Source organism: Bos javanicus, chromosome 2 (genome assembly GCF_032452875.1).
Source record: "Bos javanicus breed banteng chromosome 2, ARS-OSU_banteng_1.0, whole genome shotgun sequence".
NCBI classification, from domain to species: domain Eukaryota; kingdom Metazoa; phylum Chordata; class Mammalia; order Artiodactyla; family Bovidae; genus Bos; species Bos javanicus.
In genome coordinates this window covers 71,440,606-71,452,739 of record NC_083869.1, presented here as the reverse complement: position 1 = coordinate 71,452,739, position 12,134 = coordinate 71,440,606, and the positions used below count along the sequence as shown (strand labels likewise).

At 43.0% G+C, this 12,134-nt stretch overlaps 1 protein-coding gene across 3 annotated transcripts in view; it reads right to left on the bottom strand.

Annotated features, from left to right (window-relative positions):
• CFAP221 (cilia and flagella associated protein 221) overlaps window positions 1–12,134 on the bottom strand; it is a 133,801-nt gene that overhangs the window by 105,257 nt on the left and 16,410 nt on the right. For all 3 annotated transcript variants that reach the window (XM_061439816.1, XM_061439823.1, XM_061439811.1), the window contains exons 4-6: window positions 8,088–8,174; window positions 7,834–7,932; window positions 5,828–5,928 (exon numbers count right to left, since the gene is read on the bottom strand). In XM_061439816.1, coding sequence (XP_061295800.1) covers window positions 5,828–5,928; window positions 7,834–7,932; window positions 8,088–8,174 — 287 coding nt within the window. The remainder of the gene's footprint in view (window positions 1–5,827; window positions 5,929–7,833; window positions 7,933–8,087; window positions 8,175–12,134) is intronic.

Sequence of the window (12,134 nt, the reverse complement as noted above, 5' to 3'; positions counted from 1 at the left end):
TTCCCGCACAGGCCACTCAGGTGAGGCTTCTATCAGGTAGACTAGACTGTGTGTTTCTCTGCTTCCACTGTTCACTGGCAGTATCATTAAAACCCATGCTCCCCAGCACAGCCTCTGAGGCCTTTCTTTCTCAGCCCTTTACCTGCTCCCTGCCCCAGGCTAATGAATGTTCCAGACAGGCCCAAATCTGCTGCACCTTCCACACCTCTGACTCTGCCCAAGTCTCTGTGCTATCTAAAATACCCCTTTTTCCTCTTGCTCTGCTCCCTTCCATAGGCTGATTCGAAAGCTCAGGGCAAGCACGTTCTCCTCTGGGAAGTCTCGTCTGAGCTTCCCTGTCCCACCTGCCACCAACTTACTTCACACTGAGCTGGGTTAGGTGTGCCTCCTCAGAACACACTGAGTTAGAAATTAGAATCAACCACTTAACAAACAGCTCATACAACTCAACAACAACAACAAAACAAACAACCAGGACTTCGCTGGTGGTCTAGTAATTGAGAATCTGCCCGGCAATGCAGAGGGACACAGGTTAGATCCCTGGTCCAGGATGATCCCACGTGCCTCGGAGCAGCTAAGCCTGTGCACCACAACTAGAGAGAGCCCACGCACAGCAACGCAGACCCGGCGCAGTCAAAAATTTATATTAAAAAAGATCAATACCCCAAGTATTGGAATACCCCACACCTTTAAAACAAACAAATTGAAAAACAGGCGGAAGACCTAAACAGGTATTTCTGCAAAGAAGACATACAGATGGCCAATAGGCACACGAAAAGATGCTCATCATTGCTAATTATTAGAGAAATGCAAATTAAAACTACAGTGAAGTACCACTTCATTTTCAGAAAGGCCATCATTAAAATATCTACAAACAATAAGTACTGGAGAGAGTGTGAAGAAAAGGGAACCTTTCTACACTGTTGGTGGGAATGTAAATTGGTGTAACCATTGTGGAAAAAAGTATGGAGGTTCTTTAAAAAACAAAAAATAGAGCTGCCATATGATCCAGCAATCTCACTTCTGGACATACATCCAGACAAAAGTATAATTCAAAAAGATACATGCACCCCTATGTTCATAGCAGCAGTAGCCAAAACTGGAAACAACCTAAACATCCATCAACAGAGGAATGAATACAGAAGATGTGGCACATAAACACAATGGAATATTACTCGGCCTTAAAAGAATGAAATAATGCCATTTGTAGCAACAGGGATTGACCTAGAGATTATCATACTAAATGAAGTCAGTCAGAAAGAGAAAGACAAATCTCATATTTCATTTCTTTGTGTAATCTGGGGCTTCCCAGGTGGTGCTGATGGTAAAAAACCTGCCTGCCAATGCAGGAGACATAAGAGACACAGATCTGATCCCTGGGTTGGCAAGATCCTTTGGAGAAGGGCATGGCAACCCATTCCACTATTCTTACCTGGAGAATCCGATGGACAGAGAAGCCTGGCAGAGTTGAACAAGACTGAAGCGACTTAGCACGCACACACACATATAAAACGTGACACAAAAGAACTTATCTACAAAATAGAAACATTCACAAACATAAAGAACAGACTTGTGGTTGCCGAGGGGGAGGGGGTTTGAGGGAGGGATGAATTGGGAGTTTGGGATTAGCAGAGGCAAACTACTGTATACAGAATGGATAAACAAAAAGGTCCTACTGTATAGCACAGGGAATTATATTAAATACCCTGTGATAAACCATAGTGGAAAAGAATATGAAAAAGTATGTGTGTATATGTATGCAAGAGTGCTGCTAAGTCACTCAGCCATGTCCGACTCTTTGCTGCCCACCGGACTATAGCCTGCCAGGCTCCCCTGTCCATGGGATTCTCTAGGCAAGAACACCGAAGTGGGTTGCTGTGCCCTCCTCTGTGTATGCGTATGTATATATATCTGAATCACTTTGCTATGCAGCAGAAGTTAACACAGCATTATAACACAACTATACTTCAATAAAATAATTGTCTATTTGTGAGATGAGATTCATGTATCCTCAGTAATACCATTGTGCCTGGCACATAGTAGTCATTCTATAAAGGTTTGTTGAATGAATGAACGAATGTTGAATAAAGAAGCTACCCAAATAATACTTTCAACCCCTGGGACAGCCTACAATTAACAGAGGACATTTCAGGAGAAAATCCTTTCAAATACTCACCCTATCCTATGCTGGGCTGCTACCAGACATTATGGATTGAATGCAGTGTGGGTAGCTTGTGTCCTTAAAAGTTGGGGAAAAGCCATTAAGTCAAAAGCATCAAGTCTGGGAAAGGTGTTGTAGGCCAGAAACAAAATAGCACTCTTAAGTTTTGAAATATTTTTGAAATTATCAAGGTGTTACACACAGTAACTCAAGTCTTATAAATTTAGCTGAAATTTTCGTTGTGATTACAAATGAAGGGCATGATGTATAAAACACCTTGAGAGAAGCCTCCAGGGAAGTAAGCAGATCTGTGTGTTTAGAACCAAGGCTGGGCTTCCCTGGTAGTCCAGGGGCTAAGACTCTACACTTCCACTGCACGGGGTACAGGCTCAATCCCTGGTCCAGGAAGTTCCACATGCAGTGTGGTGTGGTAAAAAAAAAAAGAACCAGGGCTGATGTCTGCATCCTTTCCTTCTGTCTATGCACCAGTGCTCTCAACCTGGACAGCCTGGCTTATGGTCCAAACAAGGAGTGATGTGTGGAGGGAGAGGGAGAGAGAGAGGGAGGCAGGCAGATGAACTAGGAAGTCAATTGTTTCCACCACTTTGGTTTTGGTTGAAAATTGCTATTCATCCATTTAAAGTAAATAGCTGTTTGGCATCAAAATGCGTAGAGTGAGTGGGGGTGAGTAGTCTTGCCAGGAGGAATTCACCTCTGTTAGCCCCTTAGGTCCCTACATAGACCACTTAGTGCTGAGGAGGGGCTAGTGAAGACAAGGTGGATGAGGGGAGGGAAGAGGTGCTGGGAAAGAGTTCTGGCTGAGTATTTTGGGGGAAAATAGAGACAAGAAGAGCCAGGGGCCAAGAATATACATCACCCAAAATGTAAAGGTTTGATAACACCCACCATGGGCAATGATGCAGGAGAAAAGGGAGTGTGTGCGATTGGCACACCCATATCGGAGAACAATTTGGCATTAAAAGGTGACACTGAAGCTATGTGGACTGGCAATTACACCTCTAGGTGCACAATGTAGAAAACTCTGGAACACACACCCCAGACCATGCACAAGGATATACAACGGCAGTGCTGGTCACAGCAAAAAATAATAGTGGCAATAATCCATAGGTCTGTTAGCAGTGAGATTTTTAACACTGCCATAAACACACACAGTGCACTATGATGGCTCTGGGTTAATGTGGTTAGACCACGAGAACATAACGTTGGATCAAAAAAGCAAGTTACAAAAGAACTGATGCAGAGTATGATTTCATTTATATAAAGATCAGGGACTTCCCCGGTGGTCCAGTGGCTAAGACTTGGTGCTCCCATTGCAGGGGGCCCGGGTTTGATCCCCGGTCCGGGAACTAGATCCCATATGCTGCAAGGAAGATTGAAAAGATGCTGTATGCCACAATAAAAACCCGGCACAGCCAAAAAGAAAAAAGATCAAACACTGGCAGAGCTAGACCATGTGTTATTTAGGGGTGCCCATGTATGCGTCGAAACTATTAAAATAAATCAAAAAATGATTGCCACAAAATTCAGAACAGTGGTTGTACAGTTACTGGTAGTGCTTTATGTCTTAATGTCTTAAAATCAATTTTCAATGTATTATCATTCTTTATAAACTGTGCATATTATACGCACAGTTTAAAGAATGATAATACATTGAAATATTTATATTTCAGTTTTATATATTCTTTTGTATGTGCTATTTATTGATACTTCTTAAAGAATTGTTTTCAAAAAAATAAGAGAGATGGTGAGTCAGAAGCCCATAGGAAGCCTCTGGGCAGGGGCAGGGTCTCACATCAGCTGAACCAAGGCAACTGTTCTAGATCTAAATGGTGGGTTTCACTCAGAGGCCCTGAAGCTCATACACCCTGGTCACCTCCTCCCATCACCAAAAAGCCTCAGTTGCTGCCTCTCTTCCTCTGCTACTGGGGTCTTTAGCAACTTGTATCCCCCTTCTCAGTGCCACCTATAGGCCCTTGAACATGCTCTGACCCCCTGACACAGGCTGAAGCCCATAGTTCTTGCTTACTCTCTGTCCTTAGATCAAGAGGCCTCCAGGGACGTCCCTGGTGGTTCAGTGGCTGGGATTCCTCACTCCCAATGCAGGGAGCCCAGGTTCAGTCCTTCGTAGGGGAACTAGATTCCACATACATGCTGCTACTAGGAGTTCACAGGTCTCAACTAGAGATCCTGCATGCTGCAACAAAGACCAAAGATCCCACATACCACAAATAAGACCAGGTGCAGCCAAAAAAGAAAGAAAAGAGGCGTCTAGCATCTGCTGGCTATGGGCTGGATTCATCACTTGCAAGGCATGATCCACGCTCTGCTGCCACCATGCTTTTGTACACCCTGTTTCCCTGCCTGGACGCCATCCTCACAGCCTACCCCACAGTGTCCTCTGAGGATAACTGGATGTCCCCCCTTATGTGGGAGGACTTTCCCCATCCCCCCAGTCAGTTCTGTACTCCCTCTTCTGGACCCACACAGAACCCCTCATGTGTCTTGATGGCAACACTTAGCAAGTGGTGTAATTTCTTAATGACATGGTTCTGTCCCCGTTAGACTTTAAGATCTTCAGAAGGACAGCTTTTGTCTACTGGTCTTTTTACATAGGTGATACTCAAAACATCACCCAAGCAGGACTTCACCGGCAGTACACAGCCAGCATGGATACAAAGCTGGAGCCAGGTGCTGCAGGTCCCCCCGTGCCCAGACTGCTAGTATTAACAACTTGGTTACTGCATCATTGGAGGTGAGGGGTGGCAGAAGGGGGGCCAGGCAGATGAGCTGGGGGGACAGGGACAGGACAGTGTGTATTTCTCAACCAGTACAGAAATATTTCAACATTTAACAAACTTTAACAACTGGTGTGGCCATTATATCTCAATGTCTAACTGCTCAACATTCATCTTCTTTATGTCCCTAGAGACACATGGCACTGTGCCTGGTAGTAGGTATTCAATAAATATTTACTGGAAAAACAAGTAACATCTTAAAGTACACCTAAGTCATCAACTGTTTTCCCAGCAAGGAGAAAGGACTTGAGATTTGGCTTCCATTGAGACCGTCTACTGTCTTTGCCTTCTCTGCCGCCAATCTATGTAAAAACAGGTTAATGTCTGGGCATGAGATGCACGCTGGTCCAACAGCATTCAATCCAATCCCGAGACTTCTATGTGAATACTCCCAGCCTCACAGCCCCTCCAACCACCCCTGTTGTCAATAGTGTTTGGACCTTCTGGCAGCTGTCTTGCCCCATGCAGGGGAGCCTGTTGAGAAAGAAGCCTGCACAGGGCAGCAAAACCAAGACATGGAAAGGGTCAGGTTTCTCCAACCTTTGTCAAAACTCTAGACCCAGCTATGCCTGAAGATCCACCTTGTTCCTTTCAGGTTGATGACCTAATACACTCCTTTCCTGCTTATGATATTTTGACTTGACTGGGTTTGTTTGTTTCCTTTTTTTAATTTTGGTTTTTTGGTTTGTGAGTGTTTTTGTTTTTTGTTTGTCTTTGCAACTACAAGTCCAGTCTAATTCAGCTAGGAGGAAAACTTTCCATTAGGTAAAATAGAAATCTAAGTTTTTACATCTAAGAGTCTCTCTTTTCACATCCCATGACACTTTGGTAATTCATTTTGATAACTTACCTTTCACCAAGTAGAACATTTGATAGATTTATAAATGAGGGAAAGTCCAGTGTGTTCACGACAGGATAGGCATGAATGGGAATAAGCAAAGTCTCGTCTCCCTAAAATTAACAAGAGAAAAGTCAAGTTAACCATGCTTGAGACTATAATTTTCTTTTTTTTTAATTTAAATTTATTTATTTTAATTGGAGGCCAATTACTTTACAATATTGTATTGGTTTTTCCATACAGCAACATGAATCCGCCACAGGTGTACACGTGTTCCCAATCCTGAACCCCCCTCCCACCTCCCTCCCCATACCATCCCTCTGGGTCATCCCAGTGCACCAGCCCCAAGCATCCTGTATCCTGCATCGAACCTGGACTGGCGATTCATTTCTTATATGATATTATACAAGACTATAATTTTCAAAGATGAATTTGTAGATCCTTTATTTCTTGTCTTGTTTTCTATCATTAAAAAATATTTCCAGATAAAAAAGGAAAACATTTCCTTAAAAAAACCTGAGTGCTTAAATATAACATTTGAAATATTGACTTTTCTTAGCTATAAACAAAGTAGAGAAAATTTTAAGTATATTTCATTGAAATTACATTCAATATTATTCAGGAAAGCTAAAGATAATCATATGATGACTTCATGTAGAGATGAAGACAGTAATCTGTTTCTATTTCAGAATATTATAGAGAAAACAGTCTTGCATGGCCTGAGATAAAGAAAAACCAGCACAGAATCAGCTGATCCAGACAGCACTGAACAGCCAACACGGGACCAGCCAGAGGCACAGAGCCCTGCTTCTAGACCTGCCCAGTGCACGACCTCGAGTAAGACTTCTGACCTCCCCACAGCTCATGTCTTCCTTTGCTTTCAACTGGGGATAATTCCACCTTTCTTCAAAGGTATTTTTGAGAATGAAAGTAGATGATGGCCTTAAAAAGTTCAAAGTGAAAGTGAAGTCGCTCAGTCGTGTCCGACTCTTTGCGACCCCATGGACTATAGCCCACCAGGCTCCTCCGTTCATGGGGTTCTCCAGGCAAGAATACTGGAGTGGGTTGCCATTTCCTTCTCCAGAGGATCTTCCCAACCCAGGGATTGAACCCAGGTCTCCCACATTGCAGGCAGATGCTTTAACCTCTGAGCCACCACTGGCTCAGAGAAAAAGTTTAAAGAGCCATAGCAATAGGAGGCACTACTACCACTGCTACCCAGTAGCAGGACACCTGCCCTGGGGTGCTATACAGTGCCTGTCACTAGGGACTTTTGTTCTTGGTACAGAATATTCTTTCTGAAAGCAATATTCTGGTCTCATCTTTAGTTCCCTCTCCCCTTTTAAAAGCTGAAATTTCTTTATTGCTAAAGCATACTCTTCCACTTTAGTTTTGCAAAGTTAAACTTCATTACCCTTGAGGCTTCTCAACTTGTAAGGGCCAGGCATGAAAGTCAGAGCTGGGGGCAGGAGGTGGGGGGAGTGCCAGTTTTGAGGGAGGGGCTGACAGCATGTGGATCTGGGGTCTGGGGGCCAAGGATGAATTAGGTGACCTGGAAGAGGCTCACAGAGCACAGCCTCTGGGGTCGGGCCACACAGGCCCCCTTCTCTCTGCAGACCCCCAAGGACCACCTCGGAGGACGTCAGCCATTAGTCCTAGGTGTTCATAATCACAGCTCAGGGTTGTTGCTGATTTTCTCAACTAGCACTTAAAAGAGGATGCTTAAATTATTTGAAAAGCATTCAGTAACTCCCAGGACCACAAGATAAATTAGGTTTTTAGGCCAGGAAAGGTGAGAACAAGCAGTGTCTCTGGCTCTGCCCCAGTGCTCAGCAACCTGAGGCTTCCCCAGCTGGGACCCACATCACTGGACAAAGACCCTCAAGCCACTCAGGTCGCTGCCTAAGTCATTGGGCTGAAAAACTTTATACTTGTAATTCCATCTCTTTCTTCTGCTCTTGAAGATATAAGTCTTGATACCATCCCACTCCCCCAAAATTTAATTTTAAGGAGCTGACCTTACAGTGAACACGGATGCAATCATAATAGTATCGCCACTCATCTGGAGAAAATGTAATGGTGATCCTGAGAGACAAGCCAGGGACAAGGCGGTGCTCCTGGAAGACAAGGGGGCACTTGTCAGGAGACCCCAGAGACTGGGAGCAGGACCGCAGGGACAACACACTACATACCGTCCAAGACAGACCAACCACACGGAAAGCCACGTCCAACAGTGAACGTCGAGGGAGAACAGGTCACCAGTGACACTTACCTTTTTAACATACTTGATCTGAAAGTATTTGGTTTGCGGGGGTAAAATATGAACATGTATGTCTTCATCACAAATATTGACCAGATGCTGGAGAGAAAAAGAAGCATTAACATGAACACATTGCTTTATCTATCTGCATAGATATTTACACCTCATCTTGCTCTAAAGGGAGGTGGAGATACGATGTGCTTTTATTTTTATTGTTTAAATTTTTTTTTAATTTTACATTGAAATAGTTGATTTATAATGTTCTATTAGTTTCACATATACAACAAAGTTATTGAGTTATACATATACCCATTTTTTCAGACTTCTTTTCCATTTAAGTTATTACAAAACATTGAGAAGCGTTTCATGTGCTCTACAGTAAGTCTCTGTTGATTATATATTTTATAGGAGTGTATATATGTCAATCTCAAACTCCTAATTTGTCCCTTCCCCTCAACCTTTCCCCTTTGATAACCGTATAAATTTGTTTTCAGAGTCTGTTTCTGTTTTGTAAATAAGTTCATTTGTATCATTTTTTAAGAGTCCATATATAAATGGTATCATATGGTATTTGTCTCTCTGTCTGTCTTACTTCACTTAGCATGATACTCTCTAAGTTCATCCATGTTGCTGCAAATGGCATTATTTTATTATTACTCTAGGAGGTGAGTCCAGAAAGATCTTGCTGGGACTTATGTCAAAGAATGTTCTGCCTATGTTTTCCTCTAAGAGTTTTTATACTATCCAGTCTTACATTTAGATCTTTAGCCCATTTTGAGTGTATTTTCTGCATATGGTATATGTTCTGCTTTCATTCTTTTCAGTGTAGCTCTCCAGTTTTCCTAGCACCACTTATTGAAGAGACTGTCTTTTCCTCTGTTGTGTATTCTTGCCTCTTCTGTCATAGATTAATTGACCATAAGTGTGTAGGTTTATTTCTGGGCTTTCTCTCCTGTTTCACTGATTTGTGTGTCTGTTTTAGTGTCAGTACTATACTGCCTTGATTCCTGTAGCTTTGTAGTTTAGTCTGAAGTCAGGAAACCTGATTTTTCCCATTCTGTTTTTCCTTTCTTAAGATTGCCAACATCTGCTGGATCATCGAAAATGCAAGAGAGTTCCAGAAAAAACATCTATTTCTGCTTTATTGACTAGGCCAAAGCCTTTAACTGTGAGGATCACAATAAACTGTGGAAAATTCTGAAAGAGATGGGAATACCAGACCACCTGGCCTGCCTCTTGAGAAACCTATATGCAGGTCAGAAGGCAACAATTAGAACTGGACATGGAACAACAGACTGGTTCCAAATAGGAAAAGGAGTACGTCAAGCCTGTATATTGTCACCCTGCTTATTTAACTTATATGCAGAGTACATCATGAGAAACGCTGGGCTGGAAGAAGCACAAGCTGGAATCAAGATTGCTGGGAGAAATATCAATAACCTCAGATATGCAGATGACACCACCTTCATGGAAGAAAGTGAAGAGGAACTAAAAAGCCTCTTGATGAAAGTGAAAGAGGAGAGTGAAAAAGTTGGCTTAAAGCTCAACATTCAGAAAATGAAGATCACGGCATCTGGTCCCATCACTTCATGGCAAATAGATGGGGAAACAGTGGAAACAGTGTCAGACTTTATTTTTTTGGGCTCCAAAATCACTGCAGATGGTGATTGTAGCCATGAAATTAAAAGATGCTTACTCCTTGGAAGGAAAGTTATGACCAACCTAGATAGCATATTGCAAAGCAGAGACATTACTCTGCCAACAAAGGTCCATCTAGTCAAGGCTATGGTTTTTCCAGTGGTCATGTATGGATGTGAGAGTTGGACTGTGAAGAAAGCTGAGCGCCGAAAAATTGATGCTTTTGAACTGTGGTGTTGGAGAAGACTCTTGAGAGTCCCTTGGACTGCAAGGAGATCCAACCAGTCCATTCTAAAGGAGATCAGTCCTGGGTGTTCTTTGGAAGGAATGATGCTAAAGCTGAAACTCCGGTACTTTGGCCACCTGATGTGAAGAGCTGACTCATTGGAAAAGACTCTGATGCTGGGAGGGATTGGGGGCACAAGAAGGGGATGACAGAGGACGAGATGGCTGGATGGCATCACCGACTTGATGGACATGAGTTTGAGTGAACTCTGGGAATTGGTGCTGGACAGGGAGGCCTGGTGTGCTGCAATTCATGGGGTTGCAAAGAGTCGGACATGACTGAGCGACTGAACTGAACTGAACTGAAGATTGTTTTGGCTATGGCACACTTTTTAACTTTTTAAGTGATTCAAAATCTATCGTATACCACTTAAAGAATCATGAAATAGATACAACAAATACCACTGAAAGAATGATGAAATATGCCCATGTGAATCAGCCCAGCCTAAGACTTTTCCAGAGCTGCAACCCCAGGTGCCCCTCTGTGTGGGCTGGCACACTCCCCTCTTCCCATCCTGACCAGTCACTTGTGTACCATTTTGTTGAACTCAGCTTACTCCTGTGATTCAGCTAAGCTAAGAAGCCAGTCACCTGCTCACCCTCAGTTTCTCTAATTACATGCCACTTGTCCTGGGGACCTGGTGACACTTAGGCAGTCAAAATCAGGAAAAGGAGTATGGAGAGGACAGCCCTCAATCCATCCCTGGGGCTAACAAAACAGAACACAAAGTCAGGAGTTCTTTCCTGGAGTCAGGAGCAGGCCCTCCTTTGAGACAGAACAACCTGCTTGGTAAGTTAAGTGGGTGTCTGAGTAGAGATGTTTTTCCTTTCTCTACATGAAAGGGGAGCAAGGACTCTGGGTTCTGGGATCTGGCCTTCACCTGGTCAACAGGACAGTTAAGAGGCCCTTGGTTTTCGATGTCCAGACCAGAGGCTGGATGTGCTGCATGGCCCACTGTCCAAGGCCTCAAGTCCACTGAGTCTCTAAGTTAGACTTAAGATATAATCTCTTGATGAGAGGACAGCAAAGCTTGCATCGGTTAAAAGTTCTCATTGGTCATCTATGAATATTCTTAAAGTGACTCCGTTGGCATTTTTTTTTTACTATAGTTGATTTACAACACTGTGTTAGTTTCAAGTGTCAAACTCAAGTTTCAGATTCTTTCCCAGTATAGGTTATTACAAGATACTAGATATAGTTCCCTATGCTATACAGTAAGTGCTGTTGTTTATCTGTTTTACATATAATGGTGTTTGTCTGTTAATCCCAAGTTCCTAATTTATCCCTCGCCTCTTTCCCCTTTGGTAAGTATAAGTTTGCTTTCTTGGTCTGTGAATCTGTTTCTGTTTTGTAAATAAGTTCATTTGTAGTATTTTTTTTTGATTCCACATATAAGTGATATCATATAATGTCTGTTTTTCTCTGTCTGACTGACTTCACTTAGTATGACGATCTCTGGTCCATCTATGTTGCAGCAAACCTAAGTGTCCATCAACAGATGAATGGATAAAGAAAGTGTGGTATATACAATGGAATATTACTTAGCCATAAAAAGAATGATATATTGCCATGTGCAGCAACATGGCATATCTTTTTAATACAGGAGAAGCCTGGAAAAAATAAAGCTGCCAAGATCTCTCTTGACCTCCAAGGAGCCTGGCACACAGGAGTCTTGGTGAAGGTGTGGGCTCTGGAGTCTCCTGACCCCAAGAGTGGTCCTTCCAGGAGACTCTAGGTACATACAGGGACATTTCAGTGCCCAAACTTCATTTCCTACCTTTTTTTATTTTTATAGTTTGTCAGCAGGTCAGTTTGATTTCTTGTCAAAAAAATAAATGCTTTCAGGGATAAAATGGCATTCTTGTCTTTTCACTTATAACTAACACTGAGGGGAAAATAATCATCATTGAAAGGGAAAAAAACCGACGTCCTTTGTGGTATAGTGGATAAGAATCTGCCTGTCAGCGCAGGGGACGGAATCCAATTTCCTGGTCCAGGAAGATCCTACAAGCTCTGGAGCAACTAAGCCTCTGTGCTACAACTACTGAGCCTACGCACCTAGAGCCCACAAGCCACGACTACTGAGCCTGTGTGCTGCCACTTCTGAAGCCCTGGTGCCTAGAGCCTGTGCTCCA